Genomic DNA, 26,264 nt, shown 5'->3' with positions numbered 1-26,264 from the left:
AGGCATTGGAGAAAGAGTTGCTTTCAAGGTAAGAATAATATAGACTTTGAAAGGAGCACTGTTTAATGCCATGGCGCTTAGTTGGTGATAAGGTCTGCTTTTGCCTGTACACTGAAAGCTACTCAGTTTGCAGATAGTACATTGGTTATCGCCACCGCTAGCTGCTGCTGCCATCTAACTGAGGGTCGGGAGGCGTCCCATAAATTGCTAAATTTTCTCCAGTCCGTAAAAATGTTTGAGTCATTCATATCACAGGAACCCAGTTAAATCTCATGATTCAGTTGGTTTCGTGACGTCAACCAGCTCAAATTTGTGATCATACGGTGGGAACTTTTTTGTTGTGGAAATGGGCAGTCATTATGTATCAACTTGTGTGGCAATGGCTTCTGAAAGTCAAAGTATTTTGGTTTTTATACGTAAAAACTACAAAAGAGTCACGCATTCTTCACGTGATCCCTCAGAATGTTACTATTGCTTTTTGTATGAAGAAAAATAATTCTTCGGATGCTTCAGTCATGATCCAAGAAGCACAAAAGAGACCGTTTTCGGCACTGTTGCTAGTTTCCTGCCTCATGCCAGGAATGTTTCTTTTTTTCAAAAAGATGAACACCGAGTCTGCCTAATGCATTCAAATTACCACAAATTAATGAGGGTCATGTCATGTCCATCACCTTGTCCCCTAGGCTCTTTCCACCTAGGCGACCATCTGCGTTCATTCCTTCTTGTGGTTGTCAAGCTCTGGACTGAAAAAGTTGACTGATAAATCCACACGTATCCCAGGAGGACTGCGCGGCGAAGGAATTAACGGCTGAAGATTTGCTTAAACATTTTGACTCAATCAATTCCCTGGCTCTGTTTTTTTGAACTCCTTCAAGGACTCGTGTATGAGGTGTGGCTGAGAGGATTAGCAATATCTGCCGTCTCGATAAGCGAAATTAAGACTGTGTGAAGAACTGTTTTGGGTTTTCCCAAGACTATACCATCAAATGCTTACATAAGCGTATTTAAAATGCCCCATATGGCCACATATCACGCTTTAATAATTACTCAAATTTGTCAAAATTAACATCAGTTCCTGTGCCTACATACGACCCGCGGGTATGAAGGTATGGAAGAGTTACAGGGGGACGGATGTACGAACGTCGTCACATAGCTTTCTTTTAATTTTGCGTTTAGTTAAAGCACGAATCAACGCTTCAAAGGTAAGAACCGGTGTAGAATTTCGATAAACTTCCTCGACATGTGAGGAAGCGCTTTGATAAAAAACCAGGTCTTTTGACTTGTTGATCCATCTCTGTTACGCTTCATTGTCTCTGTTTTGAGAACGGGTAGGTAGTGACAACCTCTTGAATTTTTCACACATATGTTTGCGTAAGTTCACACATCAAAGAGCCACTGGCGGTTGCTTTGGCTCTCTCTCTCTCTCTCTCTCATACCCACAATCAGAACACTTGCCACCACCCGCGCTACAGATTGTTGATTGACGAGCCACCGCAGAGGCACACAGGGGGAGCTGCACACGTTTTAAAACATTCAAAACACAAAGTCACTCTGAAGGTGATCAAGGGCGTAAAAAGGCATCTATTCTACTTGCTGCAAAAAGGCACAGCAACCAGACGCTGTCATTCTGACTGACTGGTGCGTGATGGAAGACTCCAACCGACGGCATCCAATCGCATTACCTCGCCACCATACTTCCGGTGTTTCTGCATCTCAGATAATTTTTATTTTACCTATTTCAGTGGCCAATTTGACTGTTGACTACTAGTAATTCTAATCAAGTGCTGCATTGGTTTATTTTCAGCCGCACAAATATGTTCATAGGACGAGTTGGGTACAGGCTGAAGCAGACCAACAGGCGTAAACAAATGGGTGATGTTTGTGACGCTTTACTTACCTACCTTGTGATCATTTTTCATGTGAAAAAGTGTCCCTGCTAAAAGGACGCCTTGGAGAGCACTAGAACTTACTTCACTTGGCCTTCTATGGAGAGAGTCAAGTAACCCAGGCAACAACAAGGTGCAGGATCTTTGGAAAGGCGCCTTTGCTGCAAGTGATTGCTCAGCAAGAATGCAAACGGAAGCTACCAAAGAGATACTGAAAGGATTAGCCCTTCCTATTTGAATACGTCGGGATGGGTCACTTTAAGGAAAACGCAAATTTAGCTCCAGCAAACTATTTTGACAGTTGGGTTAACAACAACACATTTGTACTCACTGATTTGCACGCACATGCACATACACACACACATACACAGGGTTAGTGAGTGAATGAATGGGTGAAAGACATTGTGGCTACAACCAATCATTCCCTAGCTGAATGCGTGCCTGTGCATGAGCGCAATGCGCCCTTCCTATTTAAGGTCCCGCACTCCACTGAGACGCATTGAGCAAAAGTATCATGGCAGCGCAGACGAGGCAAGAGTTGCGAGATTTCCTACGCAGCTACGACACCAACGACTCAGGCAATTTCAATCGTGACCGGTGGCTTCATCTCTGCACCAGTGCGACCATCAATCTACCACAGGACAGTGCTGCCGCCCTCTTCGATCGACTGGATACCGACAGGGATGGTCTCGTCACTATCGACGAGCTGTTGAAGAGCCTCAGTGAATGGCAGAAGGCCACCAATCCGGAATTCGACGACATATGGGAGGAAGAGACGGGCAGACCAGTCGATTTAGGCCAATTCACCGAACCTCAAACGTGGAATTCACAACAGCATGTGAACAACCGCCTTGGTAGTCTTTATACCTCATCTCCGATTGAAGCAGATAAAGAATTCGGAAAAAGGTGATTTTAAGAAAATTCAATGAATAATTGGCGCTAACTTTGCCTGACTTTGTTGACCTAGCCTTTAATGGTTGAATTAGAAGCCCTGATGAAAGACTACATGAAAAGTTTCTAGATATTTCTAAACTTTCTCAACCATTCATTTTGATGTCTGATCCAGAATGGAGTAAAATTAGAGGCCTTTGAGTGGGCGTTATGGAATGCGAAAAATTAACTCTTACTTTCTTCACGTGTAAAAATCGGCATCGCGAGGCGTCACTCATGCACCCCACGAGCGTGCGCACGTGTGTGCACACGAAACAGGCGTCCAATCAGGCGCGAGATCGCATTCTAGTATGACTCATGGTTGTGGTGCACGGTGGGGGACGGTTTGAAGCAAAATTTTGCAGACAATTCTACGTTGCATCAAATGGTGCAGTGTATATAGTCAGCGTACATTGAGAAATGTGATGGTGTGTTGAGCTAGGCGTGGGAAAGTGCTAGTTATACCAATCTGCTTTTGTAATCTAGTTTTTTGAAAAAAGCCCCTCTCCCGTACCTGCAAGCAATACCCATACCTCAACAGCTGTCTAATGAAGTAATAAATGGCAGTTGAGAGCCCCATCGCTGCCAGATTTCGTATTGTATTAGGGTAAATGCATATAATATGTTTTTGCAGGGAAGAAGAGAGGAGCTTAGAACTAGTTGATTAACTTACTTTGGTGCATACTGTATCCCACCGCGTTGATCTGGATTTTTCTTGGCAGTATTTGCGGCTTTATTTCATTGGAAAACTTGCTGGTTTAACATTGGCGGCATTAATGAGGCGGAGAACATGCTGGTACAATCGGTTGCATGATAGATCTTGCAAATAGCGGGCAAAACAAGTGTCAAATATTTTTTTCCCGCTGAATCATTTCCGTATGATATCACTCACAGACTAATCAGCAGTTTGTTTGTAGAGGTCTAGTCAGTGAACAGTGGACTCATTCCTGTTAAATGATATATCACAAGTGTATTTCGCAAAAAACTACTTGTTATTTGGAACTAATAGCTAAATGATGTAGACTTCTAACTTGCTTGGCATTTATTGAGAGCTTTTAAAGAAGGAGATGATCAAAAGTAATTTATTTTATAAGTTGTCAAGTTTTGATTGGTGAATCGTAAAGAGCTATGTAAGCCACCTTAAAATCGCTTTCTGCGGTACTATTTCGTTTACTTATTTGAGTTAATCCGTTCCATAGTGTAGGATTTTTAATGAAGTTTATATCAACGCCTCAAGCTGGACATGGCTCCTCAGATTTTTGGATTGATAATAGTAATGCTAGACTGGTTCATAGCAATGGTGAATGTAAATTCATTCCTCTTTATTCTTTTTCTTAGCGTAGTTGAGGCTACTAGATTAAGCAAAACCATCAGTGACTCCTATCCTGAATTAGCCGCCGCTTTCAACCATCTGCTGGAGTCCTTCAAGAAAGATATCCTGGCCAAGAAGTATGAGAATGCTGATCTGGAACAGAGCTACCAAAGGTGAGTCAGTGAAGCCTTCACGTAAGCGGTGACAAAGACTCTGCTTTGCTCAATTTTTACAGATCGTTATTTTCTCGAGCAAGAGGAAGGCAAACAATTTGGTAGAAACTGTTCTTATTGACTCATTGAATAGGAAGATGGATTAGGAAAAAGAACTAACCATGTTTTCAAGAGACTATCAATTTGTCAGTTTTTTAAACTAGAGAAAAGCAAGCGAGGAAGGACGATTTGCTACGACTGGAAAATGAACTTGAGGCTCAAATTGAAATGGTTGAGGCGCGAATGCGAGAAGAAGTAAGTCGATTTAATCTCCCCTCCTCGGTTCAAAGTGAAATACAGGTGGTGCATGTATCATCTAAATAACGAATAATTTAGCTAAGGTTATGGTGCGACCCGAACCACTGTTAACGGTGTGTAAGGGCAATAAGGCATCCAAGCAGTACGTCTTGATCATTTCTAATGGATAGCTATAAAAGGTAGAGGAGAGTGTTAATTAATTACCCCCTGAGTTGTGGGAAGGCGTCTTTAATAATGTTTGTTCTAACAGCAAAACAAATGTGACTTGATGCCACTACTTGATTATTCGATTTGAGAAGCGACTTTAGCGTTTCCCATCGGAGCACGCTTTAGCAAATTATGTTACCAGTCAGGATTTGTGCTGAGTAAGGCAATAAATAAGTTGGGGTAAACCTTGCTACAGGACCAACCAAAGTAGGGGGACATAAGCTAAGCCTTTTGGGGGGAGCAGTTTTTCAAAACACCTGTCAGTTTTTGCTATAAAATGCTGTTTTTTGTTATTTTTTTCTCAGCTTAGTAAAAAGTATGAGGCTGCATACGTAGAGAAGGTGCGGCAAAAGGAGCTCGAGATCCAAAGATTCAGAGAAACTGTCAATGAATTAAAAGAGGTAGGCTCTTGACGGCTTGTTAATTTAGTGGAAGAATGTTTTTTTTTTCAATTATTTTCACTGTGTAAAATAGTAATAGGTAGTTCAGAATATCCAAAGTGATGAAGCACTTCATGACCCATCTCATTTGACAATCATGGCATAAGTCAAAATTCTACCCCAGGTCAGTAGCTGTCAAAAACTGTTCCTGATGCAACGGCAAACACCCATTTTACCAGTCTTTTGCATCATGAAACTGCTGGTAATTTAACGTAACCCCTTACCCAATAGCAACAAAACTTTTGAGTATTTCACCTGGATCAAAAAGCACAGTGTTGATTTCAATGCTCAATATTACCACCCAAGAGTGGAAAAAACCTATCATATTAGAGTGGAACACCAATATATTTACTGTACAGTCACTAAACTAGGCATAGAGACAAGTATTTATGTGTTTTTAAATGATTAAAGTTGGTTTCGAGACATATGTTGACTGTGTTGTCAGTGAATGAAATGCCCAAACCTCAGCAAGTCAGCTACTTACTAATTTTATGGCATTTCTTCCAGCAAGTTCAAACCAACCATCGAAAACGCTCCAGTATTAGTGGATTGCGTTCCCTAAATGCTACGACCCCTGGAGATGATAGCGTTTTTGGTAGAAGGAGAGCCTGGAAAGGAAAGTCGCAGGAATCGGTAGAGGAGAGTAACTCCATGGAGGCGCAACTTCAGCGTGAGGCTGAGGATCTACGCAAAAAACTGGTTGAGGCGCAGAAACAACTCCGAGATAGTGAAGCTGAACTGACTCAATTACGCGCCACTGTAGAAACACAGTCTTCACAATTGCATATGTACGTCTTTCGATAGCTAGTGGATTTCGTGGAAGTCCACTACCATTAGTCCATCGCGCTATCAGTTGCTGATTGGTGGATTACTCGATACCTGGGCTTCTGGTCTGCAAAATGCTGAAAGAACCTAAAAAAAGGTTTACCTTATGATAAACAGGACTGTAGCCAATTCAACTTACTACCAATTTAGCGCCTTGTGTCTGCCATAAAGTCAAAAGATGCCGCAATGCTAGGAAGGAAAATGCCAGACTACGTACGAAGGGACTGGATGGCAACCGGCATCGCCCGAAGACCATGCCCGCGAAACCAAAATGAAGAGTTAAGGGACTAATTTAAGTATTACAACCGATACTAAGAAGGATTATGGGGAATACTTCTAGTGAAATCTGTGATTCCTAGTAATTCAACTTATGGTAGTGCTGAAATTGAGAAAAAAGGAAGAGATTTAGTGCAGCCGAATAAAATATTCAATAAATTTCACTTCCATTGCCATCGTGCCATAGTAGATAGCATTTCGGACTGATCCGGTTAGTTTGTTTCCATTTTCTTTCTGACCACACACCACCGTGGAGGCAGAGACACTCTTCGAGGCTTCACATGTATTTCGCTCTGTGATGGGTGGATTTAGTGAGGCCTCAAATCCTGCTGACTCAGCACTTTGCAGATCGTTCTTGACGTACGCTTATAGCCTGAGCAAATGAGCAACACTTGGGGAACAATTGGATTTCGGCAACTAACTTCGACTCATTGGATTGAATGATAGAGATTGTCATTTCTCCTACCACTACACCGTGCTAGGTGACGCTCAAAATTAGTCAGTATTATGCGTAAATTTATTCAGAAGAGAGTATGATGCATTTAAAGGAATTGGTTTTTTGGCCTTTTCAGTGAAAAAATGAGGTCTTCAGCATACATTGAAGAGAAGGATATCCTCTATGGTCAAATCCAAAAACTCAAGTATGATTGGACCTATTTTTCGGTTTTTTACGATCAAGACAGAGATAGCATTTTAAAATCTCATGCTTTTTTTACAAGGATTTGGTTTTCTGTTGCAAAAAAGGTGCCTTTGGTGCCATTTTGATGCGTCAACTTTTCAAACATGGGTACAAAGCACACACATGCCATGACTTTGCGACTAAAATAGTAACTCCTCCACCGTAGGCTAAACTAGGTGTTTTTTAATGTAGGGACGCTCTTCACGAAGTTCAGGGCAAACACGCATTATATCTGCAAGGTGAATTCCTCGACAGGGCTCTGGTAAGTGTTTTTTATAAACTCTCCACAACAATTGTTGGCGAATAAGTTGCTCGATTTTGATTGGTTTATTTACCACTAATAGGATCTTCAAGGTCTACCATGGCAAAGAGGTGCGTTTATTCTGCCTACTGAATTGTCGATTCTAGGGATTATGCCTCCTAATTGACAGTCATTCGTCTTATTTAGACAGTGGTCAATGGTCCGGCTCGAATGAATACAGCGACGTAAGTCATTCAATACGTTCTCATTATTCGTCATTGTCGCAACGGTAAATGGGACCCTGAAATGTGGTTAAGAATAGTTCACCCTACGCTGCTTTCATGTGACTCTCTAGAATTGCCTTAAATGGCGCTTGAAGAATTCATGAGCACTTTTCCTCCCTCTCCTAACAGAAGTATGACTAGTGCTAGGCTAGCGTGATGGTATCGTTCCGCAGAAGACTCCAGCGGCACTTATCAGGGTCCCACCAATAACACGATTTTAATGCTTTAGAGGCAACACAAATCTTGGGTTTCAGTGCATTATAGGAATTTGTTTACTTGTAATGCTTTAACTATTTGAAAACCGAAATACGGACATTATGAAGTACTACTTTTTTGTCTTTTTACCAGTACTTTGTGCACACTGGCAAAAGAATAGTTTGCACAATTCCTATGCCTCTATGCATTCTTAACTGAAATGAAAATGTTGTAAGGATGAACGGCTTTTGTGTATTGTGAAGGCCGTCTCAGTCAGACTGCAAACGTAACTTGTGTAGACGTTTCACTAAGTAGAAACGTCCATTGAAGTCTTTATGCAAGATTCTTGTTTGCAAATATTGAAATGGCATTTTACGTCTCAAATGCAACCATATTTAATGACCGTTCTCAAGACTACTTTATAAGTAATTAAAATGAGGTCTGTCGGCGAATTACGATAAATTTTCATTGATAGAGACCCTTCAACAACATGGACCCAGAAATAGGGAGTGTCACGAACTGGTCTAATGTCGACGGCTTCCAAGCACCAGATCGCATCTTCCGTGTTGTGATGGTGGGTGAATCTTCAGTAGGAAAAACTTGCTTCATGTACCGCTTCTGTACTGGAGACTTCTACTACAATGCCCGTGCTACAGTCGGTGCGTTCCTCCTATAAGCTGATTCTGTTGGACAAAACTAACTGCTCTTCATCACTGAGCTGGTACCAAAGCTTTCAGGATTGATCTTCACGTCTGTTGTCAGATGCGTGTCACTAGTCAGTAGATGCTTCGCTCACAGTTGTGTTCACTGCTTGATTAGTTGGTCGTAAGCTCCATCTTGCTATGATTTGCTTTGTGTATTAGTTGACTTTACGTGGAAAGATTCATTCCCGAGCCTTTGTAATTAAGGTGACAAATGAGCATTGTGGATAAAGTAGCAACTACTGCTTCATTTACCCTTAAACGTGGCAAGTGACACGCAAATAATGATTACAATGCTTTTACCTTTGCTCAATATTGTCATGTCAAAGATCGACAGAGAGCTACTGATCGATTACCCTTCATCGCCATTGGTAAATATTTATTAAGGGTTTGATACGTCATTACTGGTCAACCCTTACTCCGGCTACCAGCTACCAATAGGTCTCTCTGGTGGCAAATGGTGGCTCTCGACTACTTGATCGTTTGACCTTTTGATGGAATCATGTGGTATGGAAAGACCCAATAATGCCTAGCATCCCTGTTAAATGTCTAAAGCCCAGAGAAGAGGTCACTCACAAAAATAGAGTTGTGAAACTTCAGACTACTTTTCTCTTTGCTGGCAATCGTCCAAACAGAGCTAAAGTCGGAACGGTATCATTACGCCGGGATATAATCTCAATGGCCAAATCTGATAATGCAGGCAGAGTCCACGCACCAATAAACAGTTTTTAGTTTTAGGCTTTCATGAAAGGAGAGTGACCGTTGAAATAGATGGCGTCAAAGGTATCATGACTTCTGCTTGCAATTCTAAAAGATTAATGTAGATACCGGAAATGATCATGTGCTTAGGTGAAACGGTCTCGGTCCATTCAGTTGGAGCAGCTAACTTCCGTCATAGGAACACTTACACTAAAAAAAAGGACAAAATCAAAGTACATGGTGTTTATTTCAACAGAAAGTTGAAGTTCATCTGCTTGGAGGAAAGAAAGATCGTTTTACACATAAAATGATGTCTAAGAAGGAGGTTGAACTTGATTATCAAATTTAGGTGTGGATTTCAAGACGAAGGTTATGGTAATAGACGGAAACGTATACACAATCGAACTTTGGGATACTGCTGGCCAGGAGAAGTGAGTTTGCCGAAAATAAGTAATTATTTTAATCACTTGTTGGACTTATATTTGTAATTCAACTGTATGAAAAGTTTTGTTTGATCGAGGATTTAATTCTATTTCTGTAGGCATCATTCTACAATCGGTTTGAAGTTCTCTTCAAGAATATGCAACCATGAAATAATTTTTAAATTTTATGAAATGCTCAATATTTTAGACATTATAAAGGGTCTTCGAACCCATTACTTTCTTAAAAAAGTACTATCTTATATATGTGATGACCTATCGTCTAATGTATTGAAAATGTGGCCTTAGTCCATCAATCTTCAAACCATGAAATTAATGAAGCATTAAAAGTTTGATCACGTGCTAGGAAGTCAAAAATTGAGACGAAATTGTGATTCCTTCAGATATCACAGCCTGGCGAGGCAATACTTCAGGAAGTGCGATGGCGCCATCCTCATGTACGACGTTTCCAGTTGGGCTTCCTTTGTTGGGGTCCGAGAATGGGTCAGCATGCTGGAGGTGAGTAGGTCCGTAATTTCTCTCTCCCCAAGGGTTCACTTGACATCCAGACCCAATACTTGCCATTTGAAGATGATGAAATAGTAACTGTGACAGCGTTAGTCACTGTCTTAACTGCAAGGAGAAAGGAATTACCTTATGCATAGACTGAAAGCAATACGAAAAGTATTAACTTAGTGCTCAGGAGTCGTGTAATTTATCCATTCCAATTGACCAGGAATTTCAGTAAGTGGAATGAAGGTTCGTTATCCACCTTATTGGTGAACGGCTAATTGAGCTTACAGTCAAGCAGCTACTTGGACACGATCTCAAGTTCAACTTTTAACAACTTTATGACTTAATCTGTGACGAATTTGGACTATTTGTCACCTTATGGTTTAAAAACGGAAGTTTTGTAATGGTTGAACTTAACTCGCTTTGATCTACATGCTCATGAAAATAATATGAAAGCATACTTAGTGAAGACTCCATTACACTTACCTTCATCACCTCATTAAGAAAGGCTTTATAACTTCGATGTAATGTGATCTCCCTTGAGATAAAAGCGTGCATTCCTCAAATCTTTTTCAGGAAAGCTGCGGAGATTCGTTTATACCGCGTATATTGGTAGGCAATAAAACGGACCTTCGTGACAGTCCGGCAAATTCCGTCAAACCAGCAGCCCCAGCCTTCATTTCAACAAGAGAGGGTGAAAATCTTGCAAAGGTAGGACATGTATTAAAAGCTTAAATATATCCACACGAATTTACGAACCAAATCGCCCCTCCTGACGGCAACTAAAGCCTCTGGCATTTACATGGACTAATGGTCTAAGCAGGCTTGATTTGAGAGAAATTTACCCAAGTTTATCTAAATCCAGACTTCTGTCGTCCCATCGTCACTACATATTTCCGCTTTTGTAGCAGAGCTACCCTGCTTAATGTTTGCTGGCATTTAACGTTGTATAACCTCGTCCATACCTTAAAGACTTCGTTTGCAAGCTTGTATACATTGTTCAAACCAGCCTAGGCTTAAATTGAAGTCCAACTGTTTTACAGTACAACCAACGATCGGGTGTCACAAGTGTCCAACTTGTCTCTGATCAGCTAATGCAAAATTTTATATGCTTTTACGGCCATAGGCAACCAAATCAAGTGCATGCTCAGTGCTTTGAAAACCCGAAAAACAAAAAATCTACAGCTCTTTTCAAGGACAACTTGCCATTTTTTTATAAAGACCATGTAAAGACTACATGTTCTCAAAAATTTAGCTTATATGACTGGATACATTTCAGGTTTACAAAGCGGAATTCATTGAAACAAGTGTACTCAATGGCATCAACATTGACGAAGTAATCGTCAGCTTGGCAAGGTAGGTGTCACTTTTCTTTGAAGTTAGTGGCCACTGGTCAATGTGCAAAAAAAGGTGAAAGCTCCCATCCCTACCATCTAAATTGACGGATTTTTGAAAAATGGACCGTTCTTGGATTCCTCCACCTCTTGGCTTTCATCACTCTAGGTAACCACGAGCGCCCAATTAATTGCCTTGCTAGGTCAAAAATACAACATGAATGAGGACGCGTGTGCAATCAGAACCAGAGCTTTCAAAGTGAATGAACAACTGGTTCAAAGCGATAGAGTAGCTAGTGAAAAAATACATGGGTAATTACGGGGCGCACAATCTCCTATCCGGTTGCTGAGAGCTAGATGTAAAATAATATGCTGAGCAGTAAATTTCAATGAAGCTTTCAAGGCTATCGAATCATGGCTTGGCTACCAAATGTCAACAGGTAGATTGAATTCAACGGCGGATACTCCATCCAAGCGCATGAATAATACGCAAAATATGGCAAGATAATTACAAATTGCCAAGTCTGACCGTCGTCTCCGGCGCTCCCCTAGGTCAAACTCCCGAGCCGGCTATCACACCGTAGTCGGTGCTGTGAGAAAGACACTCACGAACCAACTGCGTCATTCAGCGAGTTTAAGCTCAATTGGGAAGACCGCTGACCGCAAAGTCACTGACCGTACTTGGCAATACCCACCGAATCTGGAGTTTCGTCCTGTTTGGACACCGTGTTGTGGGAGGGAAAAAGTGCAGAGCATCTCGAATGTCCATCGCTAGCCGTAAGGAGACTGACCTAAAAGCGGCATCGTCTAACAAGGGATAGAGTTTAAAATAGTTTTGCGTCCATTCCTCCTTGCCACTTTGTTCTCACTTCAGTCCCACCCAGTCATAACTGCCTGGGTTCTATCCAGCCAGTAGAGAGGTAGAGGAGGCATCGCGCTTTCACTTCATTTGACACCTTCATACAGGTAGCATAAGAAGCTCCGTAACAAACTTCTCCGGATGGCTCACGACCACGGCTACTGTCGCTTCAGTTGTGACCAGCATTCCTACAGCCCATGGGAGTGGACGGTAGTTGTTAGAATTAGTCGTCATTTTCGGTCCTTCTAGCAGGGGTCGTCCCAGACTCTCCCACCCACAGCAATATGCACTTCTTCCGTCGCGTTAGGCTTTTGCATCTATCGGCAAAAATCAGGGTGGATGTCTTTTAAAGTCGAGTTTGCTTTCCGCTACCACCAGTGCAACGTCTATAATCTTCCCTAAAGTCAAAATGAAACAATACTAAGATGTAGAATGTATTATCGGCGTAAAGAAGGGCTGAGGCTAATGACATGACCCGAGGAGCATGCGGCCCAGTGGAAGTACAATTGTGAAGCCTTAGGTGCTCACATAAACAGAACGTAGTGTTAGACAAGCAAAGTGTTACGGCAATGCCCCACTTCGTTCTCCGGGCAGTGCGCCAATTAGGAGTCGGGGTACGTTGCACAGGCGATTTCATCAGCATTTAGGACACACCTGGGATAACTAAATCCCAGGTAGCAAACCATCTGTCACAAGTCCTTCGAAAGCATGACCCATATAAAATAGAATAATGAACGCACGACTAGTGGTTAAGAATAGGTAGCGCGACCCCAATTCGCTTCTACATGATGATAACTAGATGACAGTCCCTCAGAAGGCGTACCGCAACGCGTCCATCTCCATGGGAAAGCAATCAAATTTAGTGAAGTAAACCTCTACAGTGACTACAAACTAAAAGTCGCTCTCACCTTTGGGAAACCCTGATGCAATTTCCAAGGACCAGACGGAAGTCGCAACTCGCTCCAAACGAGTATACTCAAATAATCACACCAAATACGTAAACCTAATTTTGATTTTTTGCCCTTCTTTCAGAGCAATGAAGTACCGGAACGATTGCCAGAACAGTGGCATTCGCATCTCCAAAAAGAAGAAGATCAAAGTCCCCGAATGCTGCAGCTAAACATAGTCAGAGTCACGCCAGAGAAAAAAAACGCTTCACTATTCCTGCCTCATTGACACCTTCTCCCATTGTGTATAAAAGAATGATTTCATCAAAACCCTCTGAGCCTTTTCTTAAGCGATTTCGCGAAGTTTTAAAAAGCAAAAGATCACGTGTGCAATGTAAGAAAGTTAGAAGATCCAAAAAAGAATAACTATGTACAGAGAGGAGGGAGAGGAAGCGGCATTAGCAGGCCTCATCGAGTATTGGGCGCTGCCGGGGTGGCAAAGGGGATGGCCGGGGGACCAGAGGCTCATCAAAGTCCTCCACACCGGCACTCAACGAGATGGCGCGTTTTTGGAGGGCTTGATAGAGGGAGTTGAGGGAGACTTGTATTCCCCTTGCCACAACTTGGCTTGAAAACCAACCCTGGAAATGCAAAAATAGAAGTAGGGCAATTAGCACTACACTTATTTGATTTTTGATGGTCTAAAGATGGCAAGCCGGTCCTATTCCGAGCAATTGTGGATGGGGCATATCAACGACCAATCCAGGCTGGACGCCATCAATCAAGATGCCTGACAACAGTTGCTATGAATGTGTGTTCATGAGACAAGGTGTCATGATGTAGTTTTTGGTAAATAGGAAACCTCTTCAATCCCCGCGATGTCTAGAAGGTCAAAAGACTTCAAGCATGGCACGATAAAGCGACTCTTCAGATCGACCGCGTCTGTGGATCAGTAACGATCACGGTGGTGGTGCTTTCGTTGTCGGTCCGCAACACAGCAGTCAGCCCTGTTAGACATTCAATTCAGAGCGCGGAGCATCTGACTCCCGACAATCAGCATGGAAGTCTACAATTCTACAAAGTTAGCGCACACTGGACTTCAAGACGCCTTTCTATTTTTGTCCAGTGACGAAAATAAACAAAGCTAGTTGCCCTAGCGTGGTTCAGACGCACTGACAAAGCACTGCGAGTCAAAGTTCTCCAAGTGTTAGTTAAAAACTGGGATAGGTAACATAAGCATAGTCAGGGGTGACTCCACAAAGGAGTGAAGCCTTCACTCCTTCGCTTCGGATCAAATTTTAAGACAAACAAGAAGATGCGGTACAAAGCGTATTTACGATTGCGGAAGCAAGTACCATACCTGAAAAGTGGAAATGTTAAGCCCTGATACCAATTTATTGGTGAGTGGAAGTAGATGGGTTGGTACTACTTGAAGACTGCAAATAATCTGTGTTGAGGGAACTCTCCAGGCTTGTCACCACAGTTAATGTTGACTGTGTTTGTGTCAAATCGTGTTCTAAACAAATTAACAAAGGTTATAACAATAAAGCAGGCGTATAAGGTTCTTGGCTTGAGGATGCTTAATCTTAAGCTTTGTAAGAGCAGCTGAACCAGGGCGCCATATTAGATCGGTGTCCCCCTGAGACATTGATGGTGAAAATGATAAGAGTAGTCTGTTGGCACTGACGAGGAGGAAAATACTAAAACTTAATGCTGATCTACGAGCAATTTAGGAGAATACACCCCTAATTATTCCTACTTTTCATCCCACCAGTGAAATAGAGACTGGCTGATAAAAGCTGTTTAAAAAAAGTTTCGCACTTTTCTCAATCAGTGTTCCATGCCTACAAATGAGGAAGTCGCGAAATTGGTAATATCTGGAAACGCTTCCGCCCTTTAGAGTAGCTTAAAAAGACCCAAAGTAATAGGTCACTGTGTATGAAACCACCGACCCTGCTGAAAGGCTTGCATTAAGACATCTGAAACAACAAAATGAAATAAATTGCGCGCATAAGAGCGCGACAGCTAATAACCCCCTGCCAATACTGGTGGCAGAAACGCATTGATAGCCTGAAAACGTATTCGGGTCTGCCTCGCGTTTTATGCATGATCGAGATTAGGCTTGTTGGAATAGAACGCCTTAATCGAGTAGCGAACAAGTTGTAATATTTTAGGTTATATTAGAAGTGAGTGCAGACTCTTCGCTCGTCGGTGCTTTCCAGGAGCAAAGCTGCCTGGAAGACAAAGCAAGAAGTAATCACAAAACAAGGCGTAATAACCACAAAGAGTATAGCATAAATTGTTGGAGACAGTGTTTATGCTTACTTTTTGTAAATGCCAAATAAACAAACACATCTATTGCTCAAAAGAAGTTCCATTTATTTGGCCGGAGATTAGTCCAAACACTCTTTCGACAAAAACAAGTCACAACAAGGAATAATTTTTCTTCAGTAAAAAAAATCTTTATATAACGGGCTTAGAACTTTCCATTTTAATGTATGAAGCCAAACCTTTAGCAGAACACAATTAAAGCATGAAATTCCAGTCAATTTTATCGCCCACTCGTGAAGTATCACCGTGAACATGCATGCTACAAAATCTAGGAAATCGCATAGCTTGCTTTTTAGGAGTTGGGTGTTTTGGTTAGGACAAGAGTTCGACGTGTGCTCCGGTGAAAAGACAATACTTAGACGGAGGAAAAAGGAGTGGCCAAGAGTCAGAATGGAAATTACCACTACATACCCAACATCCAATCCGCTAACCCATTTTTGAAAAAAATTCCAGATTCAAATCGAAAGAAGGCATTACGTACAATGACTTGATTCGTTTAATCCCTTTTACAAGATCTCCAGTTATTTAGGTTGCTTTAGCTTCCATCAGGGATCGGTAAATAAAAATGCCCTGATGCGTGTGTAATGCAACCGAATGCTAAAATACCAATGCATTCAAATATATTACCATGAAACTAGATAAGACAGTGTAGAAAATGAAAGCAAATGAAGTAGGGAAGGCGGTTACCTTCAGATCGCAGCAGGTGATACAAACAAGGTGGCAAACGCTCCCAGTCGGCTGGAGGAACATCGCATTGATGAGCTGTTCAGCCCTGGAAAGCAAACAGGAAGCAGAAATGGGGAGGTCAAAAAGCCACTCCCAAATATGCATTTAAAGATATACACTTGAAAAGAGTGTTCCTAGGTCAAGTAACAAACATTTAATCCATTGCCTCCGACCGAAATCAGACCGCTAACAGTTTGGAGTCATCAAGCATGTAATGCCCCAGTTCCTAATGATCGCTTTGAGTTGAACCGATTGTGACTGCCAAATGATGAAGAACTGTACTTGGAGTGCTTGAGCACCTCCAAAATGTTGTCACCTTTATCCTCAAGGACATATATTTATCCTTTAGACTATAAATAGATTCCTTCATTTGGTTGAAAATAAAAAGGAGTGTAAAGACTAAGAAAACCATATCCTAAACGAATACGATATTGTCAGTGAAATAAAAATGAGCAAGCTAAGTCAACTCAATCCATCCAGGAAAACAGCCGAACCACACCATCACCATTCCAGCTGTATTTTGAAGAGGTGGGGGAAAAGGAGCTACCTACCGGACACACTCGTCAGAGGGCGGACACTTGGGAAAGGTAACGGAAGAGGAGGCGACGTAGCTGATGTCATCCTTGACACCCCACGCTCTCAGCACCACAAAGTCTCTAAAGAAGAGAGCAGCACTGAAGAATCACTATCATACTAAACGGAATCGTACAAGTTAAGTCTATTTGAGGCTTATTGTATAACAGGACAAAATTGGTAGATTTGTTTACGAGTCCAGAAACATTTCCACCTCCACTTTTCCATCATTTACATTCCTGGAAAATTTATAACCCCTCTTTCGCATTAGATCTGCTTTGTTTGAAAAAAACCTGGGGAAGGTGTTCTCATATGTCTGTCTCTGGCCAAATTTCGGTGATGATGTACTACATGTGCTGATACTCTCGTTTGAATCGAGGCTATTCAAAAGTTACTCAGAAAAGGGTTTTGGGAATTCTTCGTGCTCTGACTCGGGACGGTGAAATCCTCTGCACCAGGGTCCATTTTTTGGTGCCCAGTTGGGGTCGCAGCGGCCAAGAATCCGATCGACCTAGCGGAGGTGGCTGGTCAACGTTATACATCACTCTGTCCGTGCTATCATGGCATTTCTCGCGACAATCCACCGGTTCTTCTGTATCCTAAAGTCTCTTTCTAGACTCGTACATTTTAGCGGGGGAATGTCAGACACCACGCTGCCGACAGCGGTTAGCGGATCCAATCCAGAAGAACGCGAAATTTGATACCAGACACCAAATCTAAACATCGCTGAAGACGATTTCTGTCGTGGACGAATAACTATACGGATACTTACAGCAGAAGGGGCATTGAGGTCAAGTCAATTTTCGTGTTCTACGGAAAGTTAATCAGTACTTCCACTATTGGTCTCAAAGGAAAGCAGGCTGCTGCGTTTCAGGTTATTTATTATTCTCATGTAACATTTAATGTATTTTGCTTTGAGCTGTCTATAATCCACTGATTTTGCAACGGGAAGATAACTCGATGAGGAAACCTCTGGGAAGCAGGAAAATGCTTAGACTGTGGGAACGATACCGACATCCAAGCGTAGTACTTCAGAAAAATAAGCAATTCAACTAATAAAGTAAATCCGACGACCAGAATGTTTCAAATGGGTAGAAATTTGTGAAAGATAAGAGGGAAAAAAGGAGAGCACACACCTTGACTTTATGAGGCCTCCCAGAACTTCTTTGGTCACGAGGTGGACAATATCCAGATCCTCATGGGGAAACTTTTGCAGACACTGAGTGGAGATGGGAAAAAGGATAGATAATTCAAAAGGCCAAATGTCAAAAAGGGAGGAGGGTGGAAAATGCCTTAAACATGTACCCTTGCGGAGCAGACTGTTGAGTTCCAGAGCGGCGAAAACTCGATTCCATGAACGAGGTCGTTGAAAATGGTCTTGACCCGTGCATGAAGGATTGCCTTTGGAAAAAATAAGATGAGAAATTTTTAGTAAATGAATACACCTCAACCATTTGTATATATAAGTGGCTAACGCAGGCTAAAAGTTTAATAGACTCGTTTGTTTTTTTTCCTTACTTCTTTTGGCAATTAAGAAGCAGCTTGGTTGTGCAATCGGAACAAAAATCCTTCAAGCATTTTTAAATGAAATTACAGTGACAAAACTGTTACTGCTTAGTAATAAGTATCTAATTAATCATTTGTTAGTAAAAGTGTTCTATGAACTCAGTCACGGCAATCAAGCCGTTTGAGTTGATTGCCATTTGTTGTACATCAGTTATTCGGGGTAAATCCCTCACAATTCTACTGTTTGAGCTACGAAATCCTCAACTACCATTAAACTAATGCCTTAAGGACGTTGCTAAGGGATGTCCATAACTCACGTCCAAGCGGAAGACTCTCTGACTGAAGCCGTGGAGGTTAGCGGAAGTGATAAAATACCCAGATTTGATGAGGGAGGATGAAGAGACTTCGTTCCACGCCACGTCTTCAAAGACATCCCAGGCACTTCGGCGCAAATCCTCTGCCCTGGTCAAAAGAGCTGCTACCTAAAAAGAGGAGTAATAACAAAACCCCAACTCTCTATTGCAATGAGGCAGCAAAAGGAACACCATGCCGGTAACACTGGCACACCTTAGGAGAAGTCCCCTAGGTGGTAACGCCTTCTAACAATCAACCGATGTAATGAAGTACCAAAAACCGAGAGTCAGCAGTTGAATTTGACCATGCGAAGCAGTAACACACCCTTGGAATGCCTACGACAAAAAACCATCATTTCGCTCACAATGAACTGTAGCACTACTGTCTTCAGGGCTACTCGGCGCTGCTTAAACCTAAAGAAAGGATTTTTAGGATAGCGATGATCTCTAACTATAAACCTAGAGGTTTCCATGAATTTCATTAGTCAATTTGCTTATGATGCTGGCAATGAACATTATCCAAGAGGTAGATTACAAACCCACATCTACAGGTGCATCGTTGGTGCCTCCGGAATTGTATTTCGAGACACTAAGCAAGGACTCCACGTCATTAATCAGAGAGCCTACAAGAGGAAAAAACGGTAAATTCACTCAGGCTTTGGTTGATAAGAGCGCTACATTCTCCAATGACCGTGCTACTAATGTTCCATGTGTTTTTGTTTCGTGAACCAAAGAAATTGACGCCTATTGAAAGCATTTGTGAAGGCCAGAAAAGGGTCGAAAAGGAAAAAGTCCCAAATGTCATTTTGAATACGCTACGGTAGTCAACACTAACCACGTTCCCAAGGTCATCGGGATAAAATCTAATGCTATTTTATCTGTTTAGTGATAATTCTGATGAATGCTTCCCTACTAGCATTTTGCTACACACTTTCCCGTACAGTTTTCCCATTGCCGCTGTTATCGATAACTTTGTGCATGCTCCAAATACTACAGCTCCATAGAAACCATATTAATCTGCGTGAACTTCTCATATTTTTGTTTTAAACTAGAGTACCCACATCATGGTGACGAATTGTGGGCAGATAACGTTATGGAAGCGAATCCTAAGAGTGCTGCAGCATAATTTTATTTGCTTTAACTAGTTTCGTGGTGCCCATAACTCAGCCTATGTCACCTACCCTCCTCTTTTCAATCCTGGTAAATATTTGGAACGGCTGGACTTGTACGCGCTTTTTCTGATCAAGATTAACCCGTGTTACATTCCCAAAGATATTTTATGGAAACCATTTTAAAATAGACAAGTTTAATAAAGGCGAAGTGCCATCACCAAGATTAAAGTCCTACTTCCCATAGGAATGAATAAAATCCGCTAACGTGGCAGAGCTTAGCGAAACTAACTCAGCCTCCGTGTTCAAGAAAACAATTCCTACTCCTTTTTTGGTAGATAAGGCTTTGCTTTCAACTTCCAAATTACTAAATTTCTAGGACAAAGCCAAATAATTTGAAATCTGCTCATTTGAAGAAATTTTTGGCTCTTTTAGATCAGAACAATATACCATATGGGGTATCAGTTCCAATTCACAATTGAACTTGTGATACTCATTAAGCCGCTAGTGGAGGGAAGTGATTGCTGACTGCATGTTAAACTACCCAACTCCTGATAACTTTCCATTTACGCTGAAACCGAAGGCGTGAATCACAGTAAGACAGCCCAGTGAAGCTGAACCACCAGTGACACCAAATAAATCAAAGCCCTACGTTTATGTAATCAATTTCTGGTACTTGTCTACCACAACAGAGCCTTATTTCTACACATCAAGATAAAACTGCTTCCAGAAGAGATTGCCAAATTTAAGTGATTCACCATCAAGTTAGTAAACTATATTAGTTAATTGACATGGCGACTCAATCACCGGTGGTAGTAAAGCCGCTAGTTAGAGAGAATACGATTGCTAGTGCCTTTTTGTGCACTAGATAATTGCCAAATTTAAGCTCTCGCATCTCAATGAGTTTAACAGAAACAATTAGGCTCCTACCCTCAGGGGACTCGTAGATGCTGCCAACACCGCGTGAGGTGGCTGCCCTGGTAGCCCAATGACGAATGGAGGCAAAGTGTGCCGATTGCACCTCGATAGCAGAGAGGTAGTCCGGGTTCATCCGCTGGTAAGAGTTGACAACTAAAGTTTCACCAAAAGAGGTTTATTTCAAACGTAAACCTTTTCAATCTCTGGCGACTCGGCCCTCCCGATGGCAGCATGAAGCACTATTAATATCACCCCCCATGCTACCAATCTTCCACATCTTCATAGTTGACCTTCTGGACTTAAAACAACTTAGGTAATGTGACACAATGCCACTTCAGATAACACCAACATGTGTATGAATTGGGTGATCCTGAACATTCATGAAATTTGTGGTAAGGTTTCGCTGAAATGGCTTTCAATTTGTCCTTCTAAAATGAGCGCAATTGTTTATCAATATTACAAAGCATTAATGTGTTTCAGCCTATCAATACAGTAATCCTTACTGCATCCCGAGCTTGTCGCACAAATCGAGCTTAACTCAGTTGTGGAGCTGTAGAAGCTTCTGGCAAAACTCGTTATGCAGCATTTGCAGAAAGTTCGGTGACAAAAATAGTCACTTCATGCAAATGAACAGAATCTAGTTTCGAATTGAAAGAATGGGAAAGATTGGAAAAAAAACCGCCCCATCTAGCCCTAAGAACATGGATTTTCATATCAGGAAATTTTCAGCCTAATTAGTTGCGACCATCACAGAACAGCGTAAGGGTACCAAATTATATGCTACCATACTGCGTGAAAACAAGCAACGCAACAGTCTTCACCCACATTTCCATAGGTTTCACCCCCCCCCCCCCACTCAGGCAGGTGACATCAATTTCCAGGACCAAATGTGCGTGAATGGAAAAGGAAGTGCTGGCAAAGTAAGGTAGACATGACAAGGGAAACAAAGGGCACATACTTCGTTTAGCCATCCTCTCCTGGGGGAGAACACGACATTCCAGAAAAAGGGTGAACAGCCAGACCATAACGATGGGCAGAATGAGCTCCGCATAGCACAAGCCAATGTTATCGTGTTGAGACGAGAACTAGAGGCCGTTAAGGAATGTGTTAAGGCTAACACATGTTAAGAATAAAAAATAAGGAGATGAGAGGCTGCACATTTTCACAAAGAAAATCCAAATGACACAAGGAGACAAAGATTTCAAAAAAGTGAATTATCACTCACCACAAACATTATACACTTCGCAATCATATACGCTGTCGTAACAGCTGTGGATACCTAAAAACGCAAGACCTAACTTCAGGCTCTCAGAGAAAAATCGACCACCACAGTTCAGATGTTTTATTGCTCTAATGTAGAGGCAAGTAGTCCAGTTCCCATTCAGAGTGGGTACAAAATTGTCCAATTTTTTAAACGCTCCCTAACAGGGTCTATGTTAGAGGCCCCGCACAGAAGATGTTTTGTTCCCCTAATATGACGTTAATGCTTTCACTACCGAACCGATCAGTTCAACTGCTGCTCAGAAAAGGATGGTGGCATTACTTTTACACCAAAAACATCCTCCATCTATCCTAAGTAATTATCATAAACTGATAAGAAACCCACATCGTGTATTTGTGACACCGGACTCAAGCAAGATCGGAGCATTGGTTACATGTGACGCTGGCTTAAAATGTATTAAAGTTGAGACCTCGGGACTATGCAAGGATTTCACCATTCCCTTTGATAATCATGGCCATCCAAAAAGATGTTGGCCAAAAGTGCAGAAATAACTGATTTACCAAAAGTCCTAGTGGTGGTAGTGATGAAATTTCATCCATTGTGGTATCGTAAGGCCGGATAAGTCAATGCATTGCAGGGGATGAGGGTGAGTAAGCAGCCGAGATTAAGCCGATCATGACAGATCGGAAAACAAAAATACACTGGAAACACCTACGGTATCCATCCAGGGAAAGTTGTTTAATAATTAATAAGTCTCCCTGACATTGAACGTGCTACTTATTGAATTCACTTACTATCTATGAGAATGTGAAAAGCTCTTTCGTAATTCCGCTGCCGGGCAGTATAGGGAAGCTCCCGTTGTTGACGTGGTCAAATCGTTTCCATAATTTGTACTTAAAAGTGGTAGTGATTGATGAGAGCATATGTCGTAAAATTTCAATGTACCAGAAAATCTCGATTATAATTAAGGATCGTTTAATGAGGACAGACTTAAGATGCCGGTTTGAGAGAAAAAGACGTTGGAGAAAGCAACTCACCGCAGCGGGCCATCGATAGCTGGTCATGTACGCTCCGTAGGCCACTTCGAGAAAGAAGAAGCGGCTGGTACCTATAATCTAGAAGTAGAGAGGAATATCAGAGCGCAAGCTTGCGACCGTAGCGGTGTTAAACGCAGTAGTGAACGGCAAGTGTGTCCCATTGGAGTTAGCCGACGCATGTATCGTAGACTAGTCTAGGCCACACACTCTTAACCAAGAAGCCAGGCAACAGTTGTTATGACTGCACGTTCATAAAACAGTGCGCCATGATGAAGCTTTTAGTGAACGAAGAATTTTTGCAAGCCTTGCGATCTCTACAAGTGCAAAAGACTTCAAGCACGGTACGATAAAGTGATAAAACTCTCAGCTGCCCCATAGGAAGGCATTCAAATTGAGAGGTGTAAGCCCTTCAAACGACTGTCCGTACGCCTGTGAGTCAGTGACGATCACGGAGATGACGCTCTTGTGCCCAGCTCACAACACAACGCTAAGTCCTGTAGACATTCAACTCAGAACGTGGAGCATCTATTTCTCTACAATCAACGCATAACATGGTGCTGACTTACACAAGAAGTGAATCTTTCCGTGACAGCTATAAGCACAACACAGACGCTCGCAAAAACGAACGTTTACAAGATCGAAAATTTAGCGAGATTCAGATGCACTGACAAAGTGCTATGGCATTAGCCAAACGCCGGGACAAGCATATAAATGTTGCTAGAGCCAATGCCGAAAAAGATATGTGGTCTTCACTCTATGAAAATTTTTCCTCTTTTAACCTGAAATTTGCCTTGCGACTTAAACATCCCTCGTGCATCAGGGATTGCAAATACCAATGGGTAATGAGTTGGGCGATTTCGATGAAAAAGCCAATTTGCATGGCAAAACATTAGAACGAGTAATTCAAAAGTAACCCGAACCTGTAAACAAAGCGATGTTTATAAAAACCTTATTTTATAGACTGTACTGCAAATAAATTTGTTGAAAATTTAAATCATGTAAAAGAAGAGGATTTAAAATGGGAAACCCAATTTCTCCATAAACGTCACATTTGGGGAGCAAGGACTTCAAGGGATACAGTGTAATTTGGATTATGCTCTTCTCATGCTAATGCCCATGACATAAGTCATTTCTAATGTAAGCAGAGGTGCGGAATTTGAATGATTCTAATGAACGTTAGTTGGCAAAGTTTTGCAACGTAACGGCAATGACTACATCCATCTCCGGTAAAAAATGGGAGACCGAAACCCGCATTTACGATGGTCAAGTGGTGCAGATTGATATACTCATTAGTCACTTGGTGAGCTAAAGTAAAGATGTAAAGATGAGATGAGTAAAGATGTCCACAAACTGGCCACTCATTTATCCATCGTGATGCAGAGTAATAAGCCCTTTCAATAAACGTACCTGCACATCAAAGAGTGATGTGTTAAATCGCATGTTGACAACTTGATCCTTTATCTGTTCGGTAAAGTTACCGAGGGTCTAGAAGAAGGAGTTAAGCACGTGTTACTTAGGGTTTCAGTGTGTACTTTCGCAACTACTAAGCTACGAAGGCGTGCACGGGTGTCAAGAGGCCGTCCTGATCATGTTAATATGAAAAAACTCGCTTACAATGCTTTCCATAAATCGTGCAAGGAAGGTCTGGATCCCAAACTTTGGATCATTCCCAAACAGGCTGAATAAATTAAGCCCTGTAAACATGTAACCAAGAATGTGCGATTCTATAAATCTCCGAGTGATGTTTTAATAGCAATGGCGCATTTTCAAAGACCGTGAATCGAGTATGGGCGCGGTTTCAACCACACCATTTAGTCTAAACTATATCAATAGGAAGCCCTCAAGGCTCAAAAATGCACAGCTTAAACAATTTCCAACTATATAACTGCTCTTATGCTTGATCTAATAACCTCCGAGGATGCACCTCAAAACAGATCGAACGATTTCACAGAACATTTGAATCAGGAAAGCAGCTGCCACACTCCAGACGTTTCATTTTTCTGATATGACAAATCGTGATACGTTTAAACAACCCGACTACCGCCTAAAAGCCAAAGACCGGAAGTAATTTACACCTCGGTTGGTGTTTTAAAGCTAACCGATCTGCGATACGACTCACGTGAACCAGTCATCATAAATCACAAAGGAGCATTTCACGTAGAGGTGACGACGGAGACAAATGTGATTGGAGACAGTGTTATAAGAAAACATGACTGGTCTTCTTTGACAAATTGTAACAAGATTAAAACTCAAAAAAGACTTTTCGTCAGAATTATAGGGAACAAAAGCAGTTGAAGTAGACGAATAGATGCACCGAATTAGCGTACCCGAACGTAGACCAGCCACAGGGCCCAGCTGAGAACGAACTCGAAGAATATAAGAAGGAGAAAAGTTCTTCGGACGGGTGATGTATGTTGTTCATCGGGAAGACCCTCGATGGCAGGGGCTGCCACATTCATGCTGAAATGCGGCATGATGAACACAGCACTTTGAGCAAATAATGAGCAAACTCGAAGGGGGGACTTGGATACCGATAAGCGTTCACAAGTAGCGCCGTATTTACAAAAAGGAGGTGAAACATGGCACGTGCTTAAGCCCTCAAAGACTGAATAAAGAGCTACTTTTGATATACAAATAACATGTGGTTATTTGACAAACATTTACGCATATTAGCATAGGGGCGTATGAGTCCATAATTGCACGGCGATGAATAAACAACAGTTAACAAGAAATTAACTCCAGTTTCCAATGCAAGCGTTGAGCATATAAACAAAAACTTTTGCAAAAGCAGTTAAACGAGCATACTCAGATGTTCCAAATAGCCGACCTCCATAGTCAATTCTTGCCGGCCGATCTGTAAAAATTAATGGAATGATTGTATGACTCCTCATATGGGGAAGCAAAACCAAAAACGCATTTTAAGAGATTCACTACTAGTCTAGCCACGGCAGTGCATCTGGCCTGGAAGATCCTGAAGCCCTAGTTATTTATAAAACCCAAGAGCACCAACGGCACAAAAATTCCATTTAGAAAGAGACATGCAAAATTACTCAAATCGAATTCGTTGCAAAGCGTATCTAGGCGTTAGGAAATTAAAGCAGATTCTAGCTAGCAAATAGCTGCACCTTCGCTCATTCCTCAAAAACCCAACTATCCTCACTGGTCAAGGAGATACTCAAAAGAGGTCCATTGTCTTCGACATGAATAAACAAATATATCCGAAATGCAATTGAAACTTTTGAACAGCTTAGCGGTCCCATTTCAAACCAGCTTAAAGCATCTCACAAATAAAAAGGGATCGAATGCTTCATGTGTTTTGGGTAATTTGAACT

General features: G+C 41.8%; 2 protein-coding genes across 2 annotated transcripts; one reads left to right on the top strand and one right to left on the bottom strand. All coding sequences in view use genetic code 11, as the record gives it.

Moving 5' to 3' along the window:
* Positions 1 to 2,400: 2,400 nt before the first annotated feature.
* EGR_05057 (Ras and EF-hand domain-containing protein) lies at positions 2,401 to 13,390 on the top strand (the record flags this gene model as incomplete). The annotated part of the gene is made up of 15 exons (XM_024494306.1): positions 2,401 to 2,792; positions 4,155 to 4,301; positions 4,505 to 4,595; positions 5,111 to 5,206; positions 5,753 to 6,033; positions 6,919 to 6,987; positions 7,218 to 7,287; positions 7,370 to 7,397; positions 7,474 to 7,511; positions 8,221 to 8,404; positions 9,495 to 9,576; positions 9,969 to 10,083; positions 10,654 to 10,788; positions 11,357 to 11,433; positions 13,303 to 13,390. 15 exons carry the CDS (start codon positions 2,401 to 2,403, stop codon positions 13,388 to 13,390), a joined length of 1,893 nt encoding a protein of 630 aa, XP_024351255.1.
* A 225-nt stretch (positions 13,391 to 13,615) lies between these two features.
* EGR_05056 (StAR-related lipid transfer protein 3) lies at positions 13,616 to 25,391 on the bottom strand (the record flags this gene model as incomplete). The annotated part of the gene is made up of 12 exons (XM_024494305.1): positions 13,616 to 13,798; positions 16,176 to 16,260; positions 16,766 to 16,870; positions 17,924 to 18,006; positions 18,093 to 18,188; positions 18,611 to 18,775; positions 19,190 to 19,269; positions 20,686 to 20,826; positions 21,632 to 21,758; positions 22,933 to 23,010; positions 24,340 to 24,417; positions 25,260 to 25,391. 12 exons carry the CDS (start codon positions 25,389 to 25,391, stop codon positions 13,616 to 13,618), a joined length of 1,353 nt encoding a protein of 450 aa, XP_024351254.1.
* Positions 25,392 to 26,264: the final 873 nt, after the last annotated feature.

This window comes from Echinococcus granulosus (genome assembly GCF_000524195.1).
Source record: "Echinococcus granulosus chromosome Unknown EG_S00035, whole genome shotgun sequence".
Classification (NCBI taxonomy): Eukaryota; Metazoa; Platyhelminthes; class Cestoda; order Cyclophyllidea; family Taeniidae; genus Echinococcus; species Echinococcus granulosus.
This window is presented reverse-complemented; position numbering and strand designations above follow the sequence as displayed.